The 23,605-nt window shown below is 35.4% G+C and overlaps 2 protein-coding genes across 8 annotated transcripts; one reads left to right on the forward strand and one right to left on the reverse strand.

Moving 5' to 3' along the window:
- The first annotated feature begins 590 nt into the window (after positions 1–590).
- Positions 591–10,280, forward strand: LOC120090945 (uncharacterized). 6 transcript variants are annotated; one of them, XM_039048658.2, is made up of 7 exons: positions 591–816; positions 1,083–1,192; positions 7,731–7,880; positions 7,971–8,203; positions 8,978–9,088; positions 9,892–9,936; positions 10,020–10,280. In XM_039048658.2, exons 1-7 carry the CDS (start codon positions 702–704, stop codon positions 10,177–10,179), a joined length of 924 nt encoding a protein of 307 aa, XP_038904586.1. In that variant the 5' UTR covers positions 591–701; the 3' UTR covers positions 10,180–10,280. The 6 variants fall into 6 exon arrangements, with proteins under 6 accessions (XP_038904586.1, XP_038904583.1, XP_038904585.1 ...); XM_039048655.2 differs by having other exon boundaries at positions 626–816; positions 9,841–9,936; XM_039048657.2 differs by having other exon boundaries at positions 626–816; positions 9,868–9,936.
- Positions 10,281–14,777: 4,497 nt separating this feature from the next.
- On the reverse strand, positions 14,778–19,173 carry LOC120089706 (RNA-binding CRS1 / YhbY (CRM) domain protein). 2 transcript variants are annotated; one of them, XM_039047073.2, is made up of 5 exons: positions 18,952–19,173; positions 18,082–18,217; positions 17,445–17,778; positions 16,790–17,191; positions 14,778–15,378 (listed from the first exon to the last, which is right to left on the reverse strand). In XM_039047073.2, the coding sequence occupies exons 2-5, from the start codon at positions 18,159–18,161 to the stop codon at positions 14,902–14,904; spliced, it is 1,293 nt and encodes a 430-aa protein (XP_038903001.1). In that variant the 5' UTR covers positions 18,162–18,217; positions 18,952–19,173; the 3' UTR covers positions 14,778–14,901. The 2 variants fall into 2 exon arrangements, with proteins under 2 accessions (XP_038903001.1, XP_038903000.1); XM_039047072.2 differs by having other exon boundaries at positions 18,887–19,172.
- Positions 19,174–23,605: the final 4,432 nt, after the last annotated feature.

Raw genomic sequence — 23,605 nt, forward strand, 5'->3', positions numbered from 1 at the left:
AATACTCTTCCACAAAAGCACACAATCATTTCTTAAACTCGCCTAAACTATATCTAATATATAACGATGTTGGTATTGATATCGAGATTTCAATTTACGGATCTATCAACGAAAATATCGATATCGACGGATATTTCTGTAAGTCAAAAAATTTACAAAATTTGTTTAGATAAAATTAAGTTGTTTTAACCATCAAACTATGTTATGACATTGCTGTTAGTATTTCTATTCATATTAAATTTAATAAAAGACAGTTTTTATGTTTTATGAGCATTTATAAAAGATATACGTGAATATTTAATATTTATGTCGAATCATTTAATTTACGGATGTATCAACAGATATATCAATATATTGACGGATATTTTCATCCTTGTTTAGTACTAACTTAACTAATACCCTAAACAACACACGAGCATATTCCATTACATGACACATTACTAATTGAATTTGAGTTCATCTTGAACGTCACATCTTTAGCCAAAATCGTGTATCAACATATATATATATTTTTGGGTTAAACCATGTAAAATTTTTATTTTTTTATTTTTAAATGGAAACTATATATAGACAATAATGAAAATATTATTAAGTAATTTTTATCTTTTAAGAACATTTTCGTTTTTGATTTGTTTTTGTCTTTCAAAGGAAAAAAAAACCATAGTAATTAAAAGTCGATGAAACAATAGTATGGATGAACGATGCGGGGAATAATGGAGGCAAGAGAAATGGACGAAGCACTGAAGCTGTTGGACTCTTCTCTTTCTCAAATCAAATGGCGTCTCAAATTTCCAGCCAAACGTCGCCTCCAATTAGGTCATTTTCTCTTACCTTTCATGTTTCCCCTCAACTTTTCACTCTTTCTATTTCTTGTTGTTTCTTAATCTCTGCGTTTTAGCAACCTTCTTCATTTTATGGTTTATTCCGACGTTTGCACCTCAACATGCTGATGGGTTTTGATTATTGCATACATGAATTTTTTTTAGCTTGGAAAGCATTTGCAATACAACACAAAGTTTTTCATAAGCTACAGGTTCTTTTCCACACCCTCCGCTTTGATCATAGCTTGTTTGTTGGTGCAGATGTCTTAGCTTTGTGTACAGGAATGAGACCAGTTGTGATGATAGACTATGGTGGGAAGATGCCTGAATTGCAACAGCGGCTTTGTGCACTTCTAAAACTAATTCAAAAGGTTTATACACTTCTTGCTTGCATATTGTGTTGGATTATAAATTTTGCTGCTCATTGTCGTTATATCCTTAACATCGTTTGGACAGTTCATGGAATCAGTTACTTTGTTTTATCAGTAAGGGGAATAAGATTGAAGCCTATAAAAATTGTCACTACAATGAATACAAGATCTCACATAGCAACAACTAAGTTGGGGTCATTTAAAGGTTTTGATCTTGTAAAATGAAGGGTACTTGAATAAATTATCTTGGAGATTTGACGTCTATATAAGTGTTATTCTGAGGTACCTACTCTAGAGAGCTGAGCTACTCCTTGGAATTAATAATGTAAACAAGATTCATGCTCATGAACGTGCAAGAAAAATCAAATTTCCTATAACTTGGTTGTACTTTTTGTATGGTAAGTTGGAGTTTGAGCTAAAAGTCTAGTTTGAGACTTAGTTCAGTGTGATTATTTCAAATATAAACTTACTAACACTAAGTGGAGGTACTAATTTGGGAGATACTTGCACCCATTCCATAATAAAATATCTGTCAACCTTTATATTTTCATTAAAAAAAATATGAAAAAAATGTGGGGACTTGATAACAATCATATCCTACTTGGAAGTAGAAGCTGCACTTTTACATGCTATAAACTTGGAAAATTATTGAAATAGGGAAAGAGGATAACACAAGGAGTTTACGTGGAAAACCCTAATTCAGGGAAGAAAATCACGATAGAAAAGAACTTATTATTTTATCTTACTTTACAATAGACCCAACCCTAGATATAAATAGAAGAATGTGAAACCCTAATTTAGCAAATATAATAAAAAGACAAAAATGCCCTTAGGGCTAATTTAACATATTTCAACACTCCCCCTCAAGTTGGGGCATAGATATCAGCAAGGCCCAACTTGCTAATACAAGCTTCAAACGTCTGTCTTGATAACCCTTTCGTAAAGGCGTCGGCGATCTGCTGGACTGAAGGTACATAGGGAATACAAATAGATCCGCGGTCTAACTTTTCTTTAATAAAGTGCCTATCAATTTCAACGTGTTTGGTTCTATCATGTTGTACGGGATTGTTTGCAATACTGATGGCAGCCTTATTATCACAATACAGCTTCATAGGCCCAGTACTACTCTCGTGAAGATCAGATAAAACTTTCTGCAACCAAATTTCTTCACACACTCCCAGATTCATAGCTCTGTACTCTGCCTCAACACTACTCCTGACCACTACACCCTGTTTTTTACTCCGCCAAGTTACCAAGTTTCCCCATACAAAGGTACAGTACCCTGAGGTTGACCTTCTATCAGTCACAGATCCGGCCCAATCTGAGTCAGTATATGCCTCGATGCTTCGTGTGTCATGTTTCCTGAATACCAAGCCCTTCCCAGGAGTGGACTTTAAATATCTCAAAATTCGAGTCACAGCTTCCATGTGTTCCTCATATGGACTTTGCATGAACTGACTTACTACACTTACAGCATAGGAGATGTCGGGTCTAGTATGAGACAAGTAAATCAGTTTTCCTACTAGACGTTGATACCTCTCCTTATTCACAGGGACTCCTTCCAAAACATTTTTCAGTTTGCTATTGACCTCAATAGGGGTGTCAATAGGTTTGCATCCGGTCATCCCTGTTTCTTTTAACAAGTCCATAGTGTACTTCCGCTGAGAAACAGATATTCCTGCTTTCGATCTTGCTACTTCCATCCCTAGAAAATACCTCAAACTACCAAGATCTTTAATTTCAAATTCACTCGCCATCCTTTGTTTTAGCTTAGTAATTTCTGCTGTATCATCCCCTGATAGGATGATGTCATCAACATACACTACCAACACAGCAATCTTTCCTAAAGGTGATTTTTTGGTAAACAAGGTATGATCAGAATGTCCCTGAACAAACCCTTGGGACTTAACAAACACGGTGAATCTGTCAAACCATGCCCTAGGAGACTGCTTCAACCCATATAAAGACTTCCTGAGTTTGCAAACATGATTCCCAAACTTAGCTTCAAAACTTGGAGGTGGACTCATATAAACTTCCTCTTCCAACTCACCATTTAGGAATGCGTTCTTTACATCTAGTTGATGTAGGGGCCAATCTTTATTCACAACGACAGACAGAAGAACACGAATCGTGTTTAACTTAGCTACTGGAGAAAAAGTTTCTGAATAATCAATTCCATAAGTCTGAGTGAATCCTTTAGTAACTAACCTGGCTTTATATCTCTCCAGTGTTCCGTCAGACTTATACTTCACTGTGAACACCCATTTGCAACCAACTGTTTTATGACCTCTAGGGAGAGCTACCAACTCCCAAGTCTTATTTGCCTCAAGAGCTCTCATTTCCTCCATTACTGCTGCTTTCCATTCGGGAACTTCCATGGCCGCATGTACACTGGTAGGTATTGTTAGAGCATCTAGCTGAGTAGTAAAAGCCTTAAAAACAGGAGATAAGTTATTATAGGTCAAAAAACTATGCAAAGGATATTTTGTACATGACCTGGTTCCCTTTCTCAGAGCAATTGGCATATCCAGGGTGTTATCATAGTTGTCAGTTTTCGTCTGTCTCTCTTCAGTATCGGACTTTTGAGACAATTCTGCATCCTCTTGAGGATTATTAAGCATCTCATCCCTTCCTGACATTTCAACCTTCTCTGAGCTCATTTCGTCACTTTCTAGGTTCCCAGACTTTTCTTCAAGACTCTCCTTTGAGACAACGGGATCTTGAACTTGTGCTGGTTATGACGCTTGGACACTTTCCGATGGAACATCAGAGGTTTCCTGAATTTCCTTTCTGAGATTCTTCCTATAATACGTTATCCAGGGCACTTGTTTAATAGGAAGAACCGACACAGGAACAACAGGAGCCGAATGAGGTTCAAGACTAGGTAGACTAGGTCCAGGAATATTGGGACTAACCTCAGATTCAGGAATATCCGGACTAGGCTCAAGGTTGAGGCTAATGGGTATGGAATACGTGGAATTGTTAGTCTCTTCATTCGTGGTCTCCCTCTGAAGATGACTAACGGGAAAGAACGGTTTGTCTTCAAGGAACGTGACATCCATAGTAACAAAATATTTTCTGGAAGAAGGATGGAAGCATTTATAGCCTCGCTGATGAAGAGGATACCCGACAAACACACATGTTTTAGCTCGTGGAGCAAACTTAGTCCGATGTGGACCATGAGTATGAACAAAGACTGTACACCCAAACACACGAAGAGGAACCTCAGGAATAAGACGGGTAGACTAATAGGACTCTTTGAAGCACTCAAGAGGGGTTTGAAACTTTAGGACTCGGGAAGGCATTCTATTAATTAGATGAGCTGTGGTAAGAATCGCATCTCCCCACAGGTACGGAGGAAGAGATGCTGGAATTATCAAGGAACGAGCTACTTCAATAAGATGGCGATTTTTTCGTTCAGCTACCCCATTTTGTTGTGGAGTATATGCACACGAGTTTTGATGTATGATCCCTTTTGACACTAGGAATTCCTGGAAGGTGTGGTTGACAAACTCACGACCATTGTCACTTCGGAGAATACAATCTTTGTGTTAAACTGTGTTAATACAGTGGTATAGAACTGTTTGAAGGTAGATAAAACCTCGGACTTATCAGCAAGAAGATATACCCATGTAAGTCGGGTATGATCATCAATGAAAGTTACAAACCACCGTTTACCAGACAGGGTATTGATGTTCGAGGGACCCCAGACATCACTGTGAACCAGGTGGAAAGGCTGGGTAGGCTTATAGGGCTGAGAAACAAATGACACGCGATGTTGTTTAGCACGTATACAGACATCACAAGATAATGAAGAAACATTCACATTATGGAATAAATGAGGAAACAAATATCGCATATATTGAAAACTAGGATGTCCAAGACGAAAATGCCACAATAAATAATCTGTTTCAGATATAGCAAAAGAAGATAAAAGGCTAGTCCTAAACAAGCTTCTGGAGGAAGCATCCGTAGAAAGGAAATATAGGCCTCTGTCATATCGGGCAGTGCCAATCGTCCTCCCCGAGCTCAAGTCCTGAAACAAAGCAGTATCTGGTGAGAAGACAACTCTACAGTTCAAATCTTTTGTTATTTTGCTTATTGATAATAAATTGTAAGAGATTTTGGGCACATGTAAGACATTTTGCAGGGTTAATCCATGAAATGGTGATAGTCTGCCTTTTCCAGCAACAGGAGCGAAGGACCCATCCGCAATTCGAATCCTCTCATTTCCAGCACTTGGATAGTATGAGAGAAATCGGTCGGATGAGCCAGTCAAGTGATCGGTTGCTCCTGAATCTAGAATCCATAACTCATTCCCCTCAGCAAGGAAACTCAAGGATTGAGGATTACCTGATTGAGCAACTGTTCCGATTCCTACGGTACCTGAATCCCCAGGATTAGTCACTGGAAACTGTGTTTGAGGTTGTGCAGTCCCCTCAACTGATTCACCCACTAGAACACGCCCAGATCTCGACTTGTCATTCGGAGGGCGACGTTTACCATTTGGAGGGCGACCATGCAATTTCCAGCACTGATCCTTCGTATGCCACTGTTTTTTACAATGCTCACAAACTGGGGGTGTTTTACTATTCTGCTTGTCACCATCAGCTCCAGTGGACTTCACCCTGAAGGCAGCGGACTCTATAGTGATAACACTTGGCCCATTCATTGCACTTGATCTATCTTCTTCCAATCTAACTTCTGAACATACCTCCATGAGAGACGGAATTGGTTTCTGCCTTAGTATTCTACTCCGAACTGTATCAAATTTGGGGTGTAGTCCGGCAAGAAAATCATACACACGCTCAATCTCTTCTATCTTGGAGTACTGAATTCCATCTTGTGGGCAGGTCCAGATGATCTCCCGACATAGATCCATTTCTTGCCATAACAACGACATCTTGCTGAAGTATGATGTTACATCCATGCTCCCCTGTTTGCATTCGTGAACCTGTTTACGTAGAGTATACAGGCGGGATGCGTTCTGACGCCTCGAATATAACCTTCGGACTGCATCCCAAATATCCCGGGCAGTGGCTGAATAGAGTAGGGGTTTCCCGATTTGTAGTTCCATACTACTAATTAACATTGAGCGGAGCAAAGAATCCTCAGCCTTCCAGACACGCTCTTGGGGATCACCAGGATTCGGTCGTGGTATCTCTCCAGTTAAATATCCAAACTTATGGCGTCCCTCAAGAACCATTTTAATGGTTTGGGACCAAGAGAAGTAATTTTGCCCATTCAACTTCTCTCCCGTGATCATTCCTGCAGAATTTCCAATTGTTCCAGATAAAAGATTAGAAGTTGGATTAGGAAACATTGATACCGGATTTTCTGAATACATCGGGGAAGAATCATGGCCATTCAATCGGGCTCCCAGGGCAACCATCTGTTGCTGAAGACTAGCTAATTGTTGTTGGAGTTCCCCATGAGATTCAGATCTGGAATTTTTCTGTCTAAATACCATGGGATTTTCTTCACTGGATTCACCCATTCGAAATTGGGGCTGAACCGGATATACTTGAGGAAGAAACTGTCCACCATGATGCTGTGAAGACGCTACTGCCGGAAGTACATCAGCAGTAAAGTTCGGCAACCCGTGACCAGCGCTGCTCCCAGACTGTTGTGATGGTGGGTAACGGATGAACGGCTCGGCGATCTGCTGTGCAGCGGAAGAAGTCGCGCCGATCTGACCCGACCCGGTAGCTGGAACACGCGCATAATCGTCTGATGAAGACGCGATTCTGTGCGACGCCGAGATTCCCACCGGCTGTAGACCGATCTGACTCGACCCGGCAACTGGAACGTACCCATAATCGTCTGGTGAAGACGCGATTCTGTGCGATGTCGAGATGCCTACCGGCTGTAGACCGATCGCGTGCGCCGGCTGAGATGGTTGTGAGCGATGCTGAGGATCCGATTGGTTGTGACCCGATTGCGTGCATCGGCTGTTCGGCTGGAAGATTCCGATCGATGATGGTTCGGAGATATCGGTCAACCGCTGCTTGAATCACAGTCTCATTATTCAGCGTACCTTCACCTACTAAGTTCGGCGACTGAGTTTCTTCTACCGGGGCTAGGGTTTCATCACCTTGCTCTGATACCATATTGAAATAGGGAAAGAGGATAACACAAGGAGTTTACGTGGAAAACCCTAATTCAGGGAAGAAAATCACGATAGAAAAGAACTTATTATTTTATCTTACTTTACAATAGACCCAACCCTAGATATAAATAGAAGAATGTGAAACCCTAATTTAGCAAATATAGTAAAAAGACAAAAATGCCCTTAGGGCTAATTTAACATATTTCAACAAAAATAAAAAACAAAGTCACGTCAGTCAACTTACTGGAGTAGAAGGCATCTTTTCTATCCGCACAGTGTATTAATATCCCTTAATCCAAAAATGCATGAATATTGCTATTCCTCATAACTCATGCAGAAGGGTGGCGATTGAAGATATATGACCGTTTTATCTATCTTAGTGTCCGGTGTGGCAACTTTTCTAATATTGATGTTCTTAAGCTGATGCAGGAACTACGTTTATTTCAGAATCTTAAGGTAATGGTCATAGAGGATATGATATATCTGATACATGTGCAAGGACTTGCTGAACACATTCATTCTACTTTAAATTCCAAATTAACACTGCTCCTTGTAGACATTGAACGGGACCCCCCCAAGGTTCACAATGATCTTTGATTCTCATCTTTTAATTTTTGAGATCCTACATTTACCCTCTTTGGTGACTGCCCTTTGTCTTATTTCCTTCAGATGTTAATAGATGCTGAGAAAAACTCACTGGGTTTGCAGCTAAAATCAATTCAAAAGTTGTTCTCATCTTTATTTTCCCAAGAAGAAATGGAAAGTGACCCATCACCATCTCTTGGGGAAACCTGCACAACAGATACTAGATCCTCTATTCATGGGTTTAGTTCTCAGTCTTCTGTCATTGATCTCAGTAACATTTTGGAACATACTGAAATCACGTTGCCAACTTTAAATGGGTAATTCTTTACTTGTTGAGTACCCCTTAGTTATTCATTACTTCCATAAGACCTCATAAACTACCTAGAGGCATTTTTAAACTTTGTAGTCCCCAGTTAGAGTTGATAGTAGCATTTTAGTTTTTAGGAGGATGCTTGAGTTCTACAGCCACTAAATGAGTCCAGAATCTATTAGATTGCATTGTCCACTTAAATGTTTGGATGTAGTAGTAGTAACTCAGTTTGATAATAGTTGACATTTTGAAGAACATTGGAGAAGTGTGGAGTGAAGCAGATAGAGATGGTAACTTACTCATAAGTAGAGAAACTGACTAGAGACAGAGAGATATTAGGAGATGGAATTTGGATCCTTCAGTAGACCTTTCTGGAAAATCTCTCTTCTCATACAATTAGTTGGAGAAGTGTTTTTGTAGCACTCTTTAGTAAGTAATTCTAGTTGGAGCAGTTTTTGTTAGCTCCAAGGCTTCAAAAGTTTCATTATATCCTGTTTTAAACTCTGACTCTATCAATGAGAATGAATTACCAATTTCAAATGTAAATGAGTTTAAAGAAATCAATTGTAACTTTTGATTGGAAGGCTCTTTTTTTTTTAGGCTTCCTTTTGTTTAGCTCTCCCCAGCCCCTTGGTAGTTATGCTCTGCTCTTTTTTGAATATCTCTTATCCAACATTTCTTATTAAAATGAAAACAAAAAGGAAATCAAATGAGCATTCAATATGATTTGTATAGCATGTTTTAATTTCATTCTTTGATGAAGTGAGTTTATTTGGTCCAGATGGCTCCTTGGCTATCCAATTGTATACCTTTTTGACAAGGAGCACATATCTGAGGCTACTTACAATCTTTCTGCTAAGCCTCTTCACATCTTCAGATTATCAGTTAGCAGGTACTCCGTTTCTAAATTGTTTCCTACCAGCGATTCTAAATTGTTTCCTACCAGCGAAATAATAATATAAGAAAGCTTATTCAAGTAATATTGTTTCAACCCCTAACATGATAAAGAACACTCTTAAAGTAAAAGCAGGAAACAAAATTATTTATGTTGTATAGTCGGATAATCCAATCCTTACTAAATAGCATTTTTCATTCGTGCATGATCACCATACTTGAAATACTGGCATATCCCTTCCATAATTCGAATCTATTAACGGTCCAAAATCGATTTAAAAGAACAATAATCTAGTTGGCTGACAAGTTTGTCATAAGTCTAAAACCCAATTCCAATCCTTAAATTACTTGGGTGACTCAACTGATGGATGCCCTTTTTGTGTTGTTGAGTGACAGTTTGTCACTTTGTAACCAAAATCCTTTCCCCCTCTACCATCACATGAAATGGAGTTGTGAAAACTTGTTGCATACGTATCAGATAAAGAAAAAGATAACTGAAGCTAGCTATTTTCTTAGGATGAGTTTGGAATGGCTTTTGGAATGTTTTAAATATTATTAGCCGATTTATGAAAACAATTTTCAAAATTTCATATGGTTTAGTTAAATAATCAAAAGAAAATTTGAAAGTAAAATATAGATGAACTTATAAAAAAAACTTTAAAAAAACCTTTGAAGTACTTAGAAGAAGAAGCACGATTAAAGTATTTGCAGAAGAAAGGGTTCTTCTAAAAGTACTTTTTCTTACTGAAGTACTTCTAAAAACATTTTTCTCAAGAGGCCGTTGAACTTACTACACTACAGGAGAGGTGCCTCCACGAAAGGATCTCAGCCTGAAGAGCTTCTAAGGTAATTTTGTAAGTTCAAATATCTGACTACGATTATTCGAAATATAGATATTGAATATCTTACTAAATAAATTTGTACAACAGTTTCACAGTGCCTTATGAACTGAGCATGAGAGGGGCGAAGGAGGCATGGGCGGAGGCATTTTTGGGAAGTATGCAGCAAAAGTGGGAGAGATGCAGTCAAGTGTGGGGTTCGTTGAGGATGGACGTCACTGAATGTCATGCACAGGCCATTGTCTTGTAAATTGTGATTCTGGCAATCAAGAAAAAGAAATGAAAGAATTGTAATCTGCACATAAACACTGAATGAAATGGCATCCTTTCTTGGCTGCCTTTTATTCCAAACTTCGTTTTGCACTCTCCAAACACTTGAAAACTTCACTTTTCCTTTCCGACCTTGTGGTTTAAATATTATTGTTTTTCGAATCTTAGGTTAAAAATTGGACAAAATACAATCTTTGACTCCTATGATTTGGAGTTGGTGTCTATTTGATTGATGATTTTTGGGTTGGTGGGGTGTCTATTTGGTCCATGAGATTTCAAACTTTGGAGATTTGGAAAATAGTTCTAAGTGGTTAAGGTTGACCAATCGATGGGAAACTGTCATAGAGCTTCAGAGTGGAAACTTTTAAATCAGTTGGCGATCTTTATTCATTTTATAATTATACTTTCCTTATGTGCCTTTCCCCTTTTCTTTTCTTCTCTTATACTTCACTTTCTACCAATCCCTTTCATTCCTTTCTCAATATTTTAGTTATCTTTTTTCTTTTCACCCTTCCTCATTTACACTATTTTCTGCTCTTCGTTTTATCTTTTCAAGTATATTCTCTCTCAATATTGAGGTATGAATATGATGTGTGTGAGTGGAGATTTAGCATTGGAAATTTCTGATATGTCTGTTTATATCGTGGGAACTGAGAAGTACCTAAAAAGGTTGATAGTTGTTGATAGTTGATGTAATTGTGGGCAAGATAAGATTCTTTTGTAGTGTTGAAGTTACCTTTTCTTAGCCTTTTCAGCCGAGCTTTATTATCTGTTATGGTGGATGACAGAAACAATGATTTTTTTTTTTTTTTAATGTGTGAGAAATATGATTAAATAAATCAAAACAAGGAAGAAAAGCAATGTTTAAAATATGAATTCAACACATTAACTTGTAAGGTCATGCCCCAAATTAGAAATAAGGGTAAACTTGCAAGTTGAAAATATTGTTGTCCCTTCTACTTGCAAAATTTCAGAAATGAATTGAAAATATTGTTGTCCATTGTACTTGCAAGTTGAATTCAGATGCAACAATCAATCAATTAAAAAAGGTCTCTTTTGGGCAGTATTGTTTCACCTCGATCAAGTTCTTAGCAAAATGGAGGTTTGAGCAGCTGGAGGAGGTTGAGTGGTACACTACAAAGCTTGAACATGCGAGACTGTTCAATCGTTCGTAGCAGAAAACCGGGATTGTATTTCGCATTTTCAAATAGCATTTGGTATCATATTTTGTAAACCCTAGACCCTATTTTACTATGTAAGTATGTTTAAGTTAATGTATTGATGTATGGTTAATTCTAATGTATGAATGTTGTTTGTAAAAGGGGGCTAAGAGTTTAGAAGAAATTATGCTAAGTATGGGAAGAAGCGTGGAGATGGTTTTTTCATGCCATGCGACCAAGGTTATAAAGGGAAAAATGGCTAGGTGTGAAGCTTGCGTTGAGGGATATGAAGAACTTAGTGAAGGCTAAGGTATGCGGGATGCGAGCAGCCAAACATGCCTATGAGAGTGTAAGAGGGGTGCTGAGGCAAGGGTTAGGCGAGCCGCAAGGCACAAGGGATGCGTTGGCTTGAAGGGCGTTGAAGAGTACCATAGAGGCTTTGGAAGATGTTAGTGTGCGGCGAGTGTTAACGCAAGTGTTTATGCCATGAGGGCTGGAGACACGTTGGCTGAGAGAGGGGTCTATGTGATGAAAACTAGTCTATGTGATGGTATTTCAACCTATGCATTGGTCAAGATGCATTGGTAAAAGACTAAAGCACCCAACTTAGTCACTTGGTTGGTGGGCTAAGTGGTTGGATTAGGAGTCCTAAACAAGCGTTAGTGGGCTAGCTATCATCTTAATAAACCATTCGACCATGCAACCTTTGGTATAAAAGGAAGATTGGAATGAGGAGCTCGGTTTGAGAAAATTACCTACGCCAAAGAAAGGAAGTTGCTGCCAAAGTGAAGCTTGAGCAGTGTTGAAGGTGATCTAGGGCTGCCAGAAGGAAATTCCCACGAACTTGAACTGAAGTTTGAAGATTTTCCTAAATGTTCCAAGCTTTCGAATTTCTCGGGTAGATGAAGAAGTTGGATAAATTTTGAGCTTGACAAGAGGAATCATAGGTTCAAATTTTAAGGTAAGGAAGTTAAGATGTTTATGAACAAGTTCTTACAAGGAAATTCTATAAAATAACATTTGGAATTCAAGTTATTAGGGCTAGAAGTTGAATCTGGAAATTTGATGTTTGAATAAGCAGGCAGCTGCATCTGAGGATAAGCACACAGCTGACAAGTGAGGCTATGCACGATGGAATGCAAGCATTGGTTGAGGAGTGTGCGCACAAGGTGAATGCCAGGTTGGAAAGGAAAGGACATCGACCGTGTGCGCTAAGAGGAGTGTTAGCAAGTGTTTAACGCATAGGCACTGTGGGCATGTCCTAGAGCCTAAGTGAACGTACCGTCACTTACGAGCTGAGCGCAAGGTAAAATGTCTACTTATCGTATTGCGATGAAGTATGCTATATGATAAGTATGCTTTACGATGAAGTTTTGTATAAGATGGAAATTGTGAAGGTTGTCTAAGGGTGATGTTAAACTTAAAAATGTACGTTAATCTCAAGAGGGAGCTAATAGTTTTAACCAAAGGTATTTACTTATATTACAGGGAAAATGCAAATCGGAGAATCCTATCATCCTTTGAGGAAGTAGTCTAGGACAGTGAGTGACAAAGTTTATGAATGTTTTCTCATACGAGTTTTCAATGCATGATTCACTATTGAGCTAGTTTTGATGATGTTTTCTTAACAAAGTTCCATGCATGAACTATTAGCCATGCGATGGGTTTTCCAACACATAACATGATTTCTTAAAAGTACTACTCCAATGTATGCGCTTGTATGAAGGTTGATGTGTGGATGCATAGTCCAAACTTTTCTTGAACAATGAAGTTTATGAAGCATGCGTTAACTAACCTTCCTTAACATATGATAGTTTTTCATAATGTATGCGTTTGAGACTTGTTTTATTGGAATGTTTGATGTTTCAAAGGTTGAGTTTACTTTTCCAAAAGATGATTTATGATGCTACCATGAGGAAACCCTATACTGAAGGTTCAAGGTATCTGGGACCTTGATACCTAAGGTATGACGATATTCAGGATATTACCACGTGCACGTAGGTAAGTACTATCAACGCTAAATGTATAAAGATTATTCTACATCGACTAAGGGTTGATGTTGAGAGATTGAGCAAAAGGGTTATCTCTCAATTAAAGTTTAATTAAGAGAATTTTCAATGAAAATATTGATGATGAGTATTCAAGGTTTGAATGTTTTACGTGTTTTCTTATATATGAGAATAATTGTTTTAAACCCTGATGTTTATGGAAGTTGAGGCTTTATTGTTGCTTGATGGTACTTTTAGAAGTAGTCACTCACTGAGTTAGTAGTTCACTCTTTCCAATGTTTTTTTTTTTTTTTTTTTTTCTTTCTTCCAAGTAGCGCTCAGCATCTCAGAGGATAATTGTTTTGCTAGTCTGCCACTCAGTATTCAAGGGTTGAAGTAAAGTTAACTTAGGTTGTTAACGGTTTTCTTTCACATACATACTAGGGACCTAAAATGGTTTTGAGATGGACCACAGTCTGTATATGAGCATGTTAATGTCTTTACGGTTGAGCTTGGATCTGTATATGTTGTTTTGGATAGTTTCTTTATGAGATAGATGTTTATAAATGTTTATCTAATGTCTAAGTTTCTGTTAAGTAGATTGAGGGTTATGGATGGGCAGTTGAATGTGAGGGTTAGCATTAGCTGTCTTCACATCTTCTTCTAGGATAGGAAGGGTTGCTGGGAAGGGATGTAACATATTTAATAACAAAGTTATTACAAATAGGCATGGTAATATATTCATAAATAAAAACATTATTCTACATATTAGGTTGAAATTTGAATTAAGTAATAATAATTATTTATTTATTTATGTTATATTCTAGGCTACGTTTTATATTTTCCAAAAACTTCGAACCACAAAAAAGGGAATCCAGAAATGTTACCAAAAACTTTCTCTTACCATTTCTTGAATTTTCACGGCCCAAGTATCATTAAAACCAGGAGGTTTTCTGTTCTCAAAAATAACAAAAGATACAAAATTGGCAAACCAAATCAAGCTAAATTTCGTTTAGTGGCTCCATTTTAATCAACCATCATAGAAACAGAGCAAGAAAGTTGACCTCTCATTTGTTTGATAACTATTTGATTCTTTATTTTGCATTGATATCTACTTTCTGTAAACACCCCTTCTACTCCTTAATTTGTTTATGTTAATATTTACTTTCTATCAATATTTTAAAGAACCAAGCGGTGTTTTAAAATTAAAATAAATAAATAAATAAAATTTTGCTTTTGTTTTTAAATTGACAAAAAATTCAGCTCTTATTGAGAAAAGATGAAAACCATTATAAAAAAATTGAGAGAAAACAAGCTCAACTTTTAAAAAATCAAATGATTACTAAATAGGATTTAAATTTGGTTTAAATATCGAAGTCAAATTCCGACTAAATGAAACTTAAAAGTTTCAGTAAAAACCAGGTCAAATCTTTTGAAGCAGTTGGCTGTTATAATTTCTGAATATTTTGGTATATATAAACCAACTCTAGTTTTCATTGGATCATACATCTATGGAAAACAAACAGAAAATCAGATTTCCGTCTCATGCCATTTTTATGATTGTATTGGTAGTTCTTGCTTATGAGATTCAAATTTGTTCTGGAAAGCTGAACATGTGCTCATTGTGCTTGATGATATCTCTCCTGTCTGGGAAAAACTAATTTCTATCCTCCCATCATCAGAATCATCTAACTTGTCACTTTCAAAATCTGATTCACTTGTAGAAAAGCAGGAATCTCCAAATCCATCTCCAGTCTCTAATGATTCGTCATCCCAGAAATCGGGATTTCTCTGGTTCGTAACCTCAGATGCTAAGCAAAGAGCAGCAGAATGAGAATCATCCAATTTATTAACTTGATGTTTGTGTGAGTAGTTGTTAGATGGAATGTCTAAGATGGACAACGGATTCCTATCATTTGGGTCCCCATAAAGTGCAACATGCCTGTAATATAGCTCCAGTTCCTTTTCAGCAATGGCAATGAAGCGGCGTACAGACTCGAGGGATTGCTCGTATTTTGACTTTTCTAGTGCCTGCAAGGAGTGAAGCCATTCGTATGATTATTTATAAACGATTTCCTACAAACAGGATCCATTTAAACATTCACATTGAGGATTTAAACATGTCAATCGCTGCAAAGATCGGATAACAAAAGGCAAACAATACCATAACATAACTAGAGATCAGACCAAGTTTGAAACATTTGGGTATTTTCTGTTAAATGAAAGCTTTTATGTACAACAGTCTAATTTCAGGACGTTATTCTCTCATCAAGCTAATCTAAATGACTAAACATGAAAATGAAAAATCTACACAATTCTTCTAGGTATCTACACCAACAGCATGATAGGAAAATTGTGGTTAAAAACACGTGCGGTCCCTAAATTTTCATGAAAATGACAATTTAGTTTATGAACCTTGGTTTAACAATTTAGTCCTTATACTTTCAATTTTGTAACAATTTAGTCTCTAAATTTTAGTCCTTATACTTTAGTATGTAACACTTTAGTTCTTATACTTTCAAATTTGTAACAATTTAGTCCCTAACGTAAAAAAAATTAATCAAAATTAAATGTTAATTTTTATTATTTTATGATGTAGATTTTTTATTATATAAAAATATCAAGTATCTAATTAGTTTATTGATTTACTTGTGCAAGAAATCTCAATAAATCTTAACACTAATTCCTACAATAGGAATTAAATTGTTGCAAATTTTATCGGATGTCCCCGAAGAGACAAATTGTTACAAATTTTATAGTACAAGGATTACATTATTACATAGTAATGTCCAAACACTAAATTGTTACAAAATAAAAAACGCAAGGGCTAAATCGTTACAAACCAAAATTCAAATACTAAATTGTAAGTTCTATGAAAATTTAGAGACTAAAAGTGATTTTTAACCTAAGAAGTGCTAGTTATTGTTAGCCATATCGTACACTAATGTTCTCTATAAAATGTCACAAGATGCAAAATCATAAACTTCCCTCTCTGTTTGTTTGATGTTTTTCCCCCAAGAGAGAGAGACACACACAGAGAGAGGAGCCTCTATAGAGCCATTTACACCACAAAATTCTAACAATCCGAAAACCAAAGAGGCTTGAATTCTCCATTGCTTAAAAAAAGTACAAATTCTCCCAGTCTCCAAGAGGCTTGAATTCTCCCCATTGTTCACACTCCAACAATCTAAAAATAAAAAATATATGCTTACTTGAACTTCACACTTCAACTTCAATACTGTTACTTGACTACACAGCTCACTCCCAAGCACATATTCTACACGAAAATCCAAGTAGTCCTACTGATATTCTCCCTTACTATTATGTCTTAAATAAAGATGCACTAGCCCAGACACTCACATTTTTTTAGAAAAATAAAAGACATCATACAAATAAAAAATACACTGAATATATTATGACAATTAAAAATTTAAGAACTAACCCGTTTCTTAGACAATGTATCAATTGGTGACATAACTTCTGGTTGCACATATTCCTTTCCTCGATAGAAGATAATAGTATCATCACCAATTATCTGTATTGGGATTCCTCCACTCAATCTTGCAATTTCCTGTGCGTACTCATGAACTTGGCCAGGTTTACAAGGCTTGCAAAAAACTTTAACTGTTTCGTGTTTTTTCCAGTGCATGTGCATGTTTAGAATCACACCACCAAAAATTCCTCTTCTTCCAATAGGTACATAATTAGACCTCTTTTGACCCATTTTCTTCATATAAAACCGTTCCTCAGCAGTCAGATTGTGTGGTTTCACTATAGGACCCTGAACTCTAGGAACTTCATACCGCTTTAATCTCTCGACCAGCAACGCCTCCTTAATCCTGGCCTACAACAAAATATCTATAACTATAACCAAACACATATCAAAACTAACTAACATCCATGAAGTTGAAAAATCATCTCTTCTTATCCAGAAAAAATTAATTTGAAAACCATCTTGCTGTAGTTCAGCAGCAGAATAAAGAAATGCTTATGAAGCAACTCTTTCCTTTGAGCAAACTTTGCCAAATAGATTGAATAAGCTAGACTTTAAAATTATAGACCCATATAACATTCTGAAACTGTTCATTTTGGCTTACTTTTTCCAACTTGTGCTTGATTCTCTCTTCTGCATTTGAAAACTTCTGTTTTTTCTTCCCCTTTACACGCAGTTGACGAGGGTCTTTCTTATTTTCTGCTTTTCTTTTCTGCTTCTCTCTCTTTCGCTGCATCTTCAACTTTCTTTTAGTCTTCCACTTATCTTTTTTTGGAGGATCCACTTCATGTGTTTCAAACTTCGGTTTCCCTTGGGATATGACAAGATTCACGGAACCATGGCTTAAATTTCTAAATCCCAACAAAGGTTTTGAGATGTTGGGTAGAGTAAAGTTATTGATTTGAGAGAAAATAGTGTCAGAAACCCCAAGAATTGGTCTGCAACAAGAATATATGGTGGGAACACAGTAAATTTCAACCAGAAAACTCATCCAAAGTTAATCCATGTTCTAAATTCTAAACTATTTCTTCCGAAGTCAAACACAAGCTATTTTCTTCCAATCTCAACCCTGATAGGCTAGGTTAAATTATAAAAGTATCAAAATGAGAGGGAACAGAACAACAAAGAAATTCATCACTAGCGTGGAAAGTCAAAGTAAAAGGAGATGAAAATTGCTGTTCAAAGTAAAAACACATCGATATTCTAATAAAGAAGATGGAAGAAATTTAATTGAATAGTACCTGAAAGACGGTTGGTTCAGAGATGATGATCTGAAAAGCAGAGAAGCTCTGCGAAGATTATGAAACAAAGATTTGGCCATATATCTTTCCTATATCATAGTTCGTTGTCATGCTACCATAATTCCACTTGAATATGCTGCAGAAGACAAAGGAAGCAGTATAGATAAATTTAAGGAAGAACAAAGCATACTCGTGGAAAGTATCTGCAACTCATTAACTCAACACAAAGATTTATCAAAATCCTTAATCAGTCCTTTCATGTACAACTTTCTATTCAAAATCCTTCCACAATGGAAATAAATTTATTTCATAAATAATTAAATAACTTCATACATTAACAGCTCCAATGCAACAGTTTCCATACACGAAATTTTTCGAATTACCTCAGCCGAACCAACAACAATCACACAATCGTATTTCAGTTAAGTGATTGGGTTCCATCAATTTCTGCTTTCCCCTATTTCATTTTAACTAGAACAGCATTTCAATAGGAAAAAAAATACATGAGAAATAAATCCCCATGAGCATTTCTCACTTAAGTTTGAAGATGATCAATCCAGTATTGTTCTCACAATCTTAATTATCACTTGCTTGCAATATTTAACTATGAAACGATATACAAAACTAAATGAAGTTAATACCAGAAAATTTGAGGCAGTTAGGTTTGGATTTAATCCCATTATCTTTACATTTCAGAAGAACCCACCAAAATCCAAATCCCCTTCTTGGATACCCAATTAATCAAATAAAATAACAATGTTCCTCGAACTAAAAAACAAAATTGAAAACCCAGAAAAACTTGTACATGAAGATATCGGTGCTGTCCCTCAAAGAAACAGGAATCCAAAAAATGGGGCGCGAGAGAGAGACCAGGGGCGTGTGAAAGAAACTGATGGCGACAGTGGGAGAGAGAATCAACGGTGGTGTGACTTGTGAGAGAGACCAATATGAAAGAGATAGACGGCGGCGCAGGGAGAGAGACGCGACGGTGGAGTCAGGGGGCTGAGGATTGCGGTGGTGACAATCGGCGCTGAGAATTGCAGAGAGAGAGAGAGGGAGAGCGGAACCCCAAAGCAATCAGCACTTCAGCAGTCGGTTCGAACCGATAGCATTTCAGTTCGATCCGGTCTAATTTTTTAGACCGGTTTGATAATTTTTCTTTTATTTTTTATTTTTAAGAATTAGACATGTTTCTTTACCCCTGGAAAGTACAGATACTCCTAATTGTGTAGAGATACGTCCACATATTTAATACGTGATTTGAAGTATCTGATTTTTTTTATTTTTATTTTTAATTTCCAGATTCGTGTATCTGCTTCCAGAGGATACGTGGGTCAATTTTCTGTTACAAATTTAAGTCCAACCATTTAAAAAACTCAACCTACAATTCATTTTATTTTAATGCATGTTTAGGAGTGATTTTAAAATCATCAAAAATCACTTTTTTTATTTTTAAAATCACTCGAAAATACAATGTTAATTACTCAAAATTAATTTAATTTTTAATTTTACACTTTTAAATGCAATTTTCATATCATCAAAATTAGTTTTTAAAGAATTAAACTATTTCATGAAAATGACAAAAGTGATTTCAACCATTTTAAAATTACTTTAAAACATAAAAGTCCACTTAAATTGAGCAATCTAAAATAAAATAAATTAAAAATGATAAAACATAAAAAAATTAAAAAAAAAAACCGAAACGTAATTAAATCTTCATTCTTCCTTTCTCTTTCACTATTTAAATCATGATTCACATCTCCTTCATCTTCAACTTCATTATTCAATCTTTATCTTCTACTTCTTTTCTACCATCTACTCTAGTCACTCAATAATCACTCGACGTTACTAGATTTTTTTTCAAGTTTTCATTCTCTTCTTGAATCTATTCTAATCTAACTTAAAATATGTATTATAGCAATTCATTAAACATTATGTATATATACACAATGTATCGTCGTATCGTATCGTATTTGTATCATGTATCCGTATATGTGTTTGTGCTTCTTAGCTCTACCCTTTTTCTAATCATGTTTTTGTCTTCTCTAATCTTTAATTCTTAGTCAATCTTTTTCAAAAAAAATATTTTTTTTTGTTTTTTTTAAAAGTTTTTCGATGCTTGAATTTTGAAAATACTCTAAAAATTGCGATCTCATTGATAATTTTTTGTTTTTCATTTTTTCTAATTAAATCTATAAACATTTATTCCATCTTTAAATTTCTTGTTTCTCCATCTATTTTTTTTTAATCATTATTTTCAAAAATCAAGATAAATTTTTAAAGCTAAAAAAATAATTTTTGTAAACTTGTTTTTGTTTTTGAAATTTAGTTAAAAACTCAATTGTTTTATTTAAAAAAAAAAAAGAAATTAAGAGAGATAAATTTAAATTTTAAAAATATAAAATAAAATAATAAAATAATTACTAAATCAGGTCTGAATAATTATTAAACCGACACCAAACTACTGACATTATCCCCAGCACATGCTTTCTAATGCTTAGAGCTGAGGCTCAGAAGTGAATCATATAAGCTCAAATCACTTCTCACTCTTACATATAAATGTGTTTTTGTGGAGAAAAAAAAAGCTTAAGAATAATAATGCATATAAAGTCCTATTCAAACAGTTGGCAGCTCCATGAACTACTTCTATCAATATATGTTTTATATATTCATTGTTGAATGTTGAGTAAGTTAACATTTCTATTATATCATAAGAAGTTTACAAAATATAAAAGATAAGGAGAAAAAATGTCGATAATGTGAATACAACATAAACAATAAATATGTTAATTCATTTAAAAAATGTATAAAATCAAGCAGGACTCGATTGACATATGAATGTGATGATAATCATGGAATTTGTAGTTCAAATCTCATCATCACCAATTGTACTAAAAAAACCTTGTTTAAAAGACCTAAAATGTTTATTTATCAATTTAAATATGCTTTTTTTAATAATATTTTCAGAAATTTTCATCACGTCAACATTTTTAAATTGAGATATCAACATTTTAAACATTGCTTATAATCCTCATTTGTCACTATTCTTGTGTCACTTTAATCACTTATGTCCTTAAAACCTTTTGGCTTTATAAAATGAACCTTTTTTGGTAGGCCATTTATTCATGCTTTCAATTTTGGGATATTGAAATTGACAAAGAAGACAATAAGGATCTACAGTCTACATAACTCTATAATACTATAATATTGTTTAAAATTAAACATTAACTCTCGTGGCTTTATTTTCTACTTTACTAGTAAAAAAAAACTTCATATCAATAAAGATAGTTGTCTTCACACGAATGTCTTTGATAGAATTATTGTTAGCTTGGACTCTCGTACATATTTTCTATTTAATTATTGGTTGACTTAAGTCAACTTCAACTTTGCTAGGCCCTACGAGGAAAAGAGCCGCCATTGTTTTAGGTCATGATAGTGTCTTTGTTTGAGCCAAGACCTCAATTATGCCAAAAATTAAACTCCAATTACGCCAAAAATTAAAATCCAACCCCTAATACTTTGCTCAATTTTCTTAAATCCTCTACAAAATAAGAAATTATTTCAGGAGGTTGTCACATGTAATGATCGACTGTTTTATTTTTCCATCATAGAATACGTAAAAGAAACTATAAAAGTACTTAATTTTATTTAGGAGATCGAACTGTGATGAGAATTTAATTAATCTAATCCTAAAAAGCGAATAAAAGATAATATCGAGGTGAGAACAAACAAAGACACGTCCTAGGGTCATGGTCTCATTGATGGATTAATCAGATCAATTGTTTATGCCTTAGATTGATTTTATGCAAATTATAGATCTAAGAGTTTTTAGTTCAGGTTTCCTTTTTTGAGTTTTACCCTATCTAACACCTAATTATCAACTCACTTTCATGTAATTGATTAATTAAGTGCAGCATTAAGATTCTCTATTTTTTATCTTTATTAATCTTCTATCACTTTCGTGCATATTCGATTAACAATCTAACATGCTAGATATAACCCAATGCCCTCTCTCTCAAGCTAAACACTAAGTAATTATCATCCAAACAATGGTCAATTGTTTGAAGCAATAAACATAAACATGCCAAAATAATCTATGCAATAAATCAATTCCAAGAAACAACCAATATAGTCTAAAACAATCCAACAACAAAAATCATAAACCCTATAGCTACAAATCAGTCACTCATTGGTACAACATAAATATAGAATATTCGTAATGTATCCAAACTCAAAAACAAAAAAAATAAAAAGGGAAGAAGATGAAAGCCAGATTCTTGACTGTCATCCTTAAATTCAGAATCACAACCCAACTATCTCTTCAAATCTTCGTTCCTATGAAGCTCCACAATGTTGTCTCTATCCAGATCTCATTCCCCGGTGAAGGCCTTGACGAAGTTTAATAAAAAAAAAAAAAAATCTAAAAAGAACCTCCTCTAAAATACAGCAAATGAACTTAAAATAAGTAGTTTGTCACAGTGTTGTAACACTCTTTAAAAATCGTGTTTTGGACTTTCTAAGGTTGCCTTTCCATGACGCGTAAATAATGATGGAAGATAGTAAGAGGCTTCTAATGGTGGGCTAAAGATAGCGGACAATATAAAATCTGCACAAAAAATCTCTTGGGAACGTGCTCGTGCTGCCCTTGCTCTACACTTTTTAGCCCTCTTTTGACTTTTTCTTTGGCCTGGGTCGAAGTTTGACTGTTCTAAGAGATATTTTTATCTTTTTTACTCCAAATTTGGCTCGTTCTACTCCAAGTGCTCATTTCCTATAAAATAGATAAATAAAGCAATAAAGAGCCCTTTTATGCGATAAAACCGACAAAGATCTAAGCCTAAGAACACACTTTTGAGGTGTATTTCAGGTACTCCAACTTTGATTATGTTAGAGGCTAAGACAAACGAAGATCCACTTCAGGCTATATTTATATGTTGGCTAGTGGAGCTATATCTTAGAGAAGTGTTAACCAAATACTCATAATTTCTTCCACAATGGCAACAAAATTTGTGGCGTGTTATGAGGCATCTCATGGAATATGGCTATAGAATTTTATTATAGGACTGTGTATTTAAAGGATGTTGAAAATCCACTGAAAATTTATTGTGACAATAAATCGATGGTGCTTTATTCTAATAGTAATAGAAGCTCGACTATGGCTAAACATATAGACATCAAATTTCTAGTTGTGAAGGAAAGGGTCCAAAGTAGACACATATCCATAGAGCACATTAGTACAAATTCAATACTAGCAGATCCACTAACAAAGGGATTACAACTTAAGATCCTTCATGAGTATATTGCTCGTATGGGGGTGTTTTACATTAGGATATCATGTTTTAGTGGGAGTTTATATCTTTCATTTTGATTTGGACATATTTATTATGGAATTTTGGATAATTATTATGATCATAAATTAAGTCCCTTTAATATGTCTTATTTTGTTGAAATTTTGATTTCACTCAAGTAAGGAAAGACAAATTGAAAATAGGCATGTATGTATCACATTACATGTAGTTTCCAT

Source organism: Benincasa hispida, chromosome 11 (assembly GCF_027475165.1).
Source record: "Benincasa hispida cultivar pf3 chromosome 11, pf3_genome.v1.1, whole genome shotgun sequence".
Lineage (NCBI taxonomy): Eukaryota > Viridiplantae > Streptophyta > Magnoliopsida > Cucurbitales > Cucurbitaceae > Benincasa > Benincasa hispida.

Bases quoted from the DNA above. Each gene is read 5' to 3' on its own strand.
- LOC120090945 (XM_039048655.2), top strand. From the start codon at position 702: ATGCGGGGAATAATGGAGGCAAGAGAAATGGACGAAGCACTGAAGCTG. The intron at 1,193-7,730 runs GTTTATACACTT...AAGCTGATGCAG, and splicing joins TTCTAAAACTAATTCAAAAG to GAACTACGTTTATTTCAGAA. The intron at 9,937-10,019 runs GTAATTTTGTAA...TTTGTACAACAG, and splicing joins CAGCCTGAAGAGCTTCTAAG to TTTCACAGTGCCTTATGAAC.
- LOC120089706 (XM_039047073.2), bottom strand. From the start codon at position 18,161: ATGGCCAAATCTTTGTTTCATAATCTTCGCAGAGCTTCTCTGCTTTTC. The intron at 17,192-17,444 runs GTAAGCCAAAAT...ATTTTGTTGTAG, and splicing joins TCAAGCACAAGTTGGAAAAA to GCCAGGATTAAGGAGGCGTT. The intron at 15,379-16,789 runs GTTAGTTCTTAA...CACTCCTTGCAG, and splicing joins ATACATTGTCTAAGAAACGG to GCACTAGAAAAGTCAAAATA.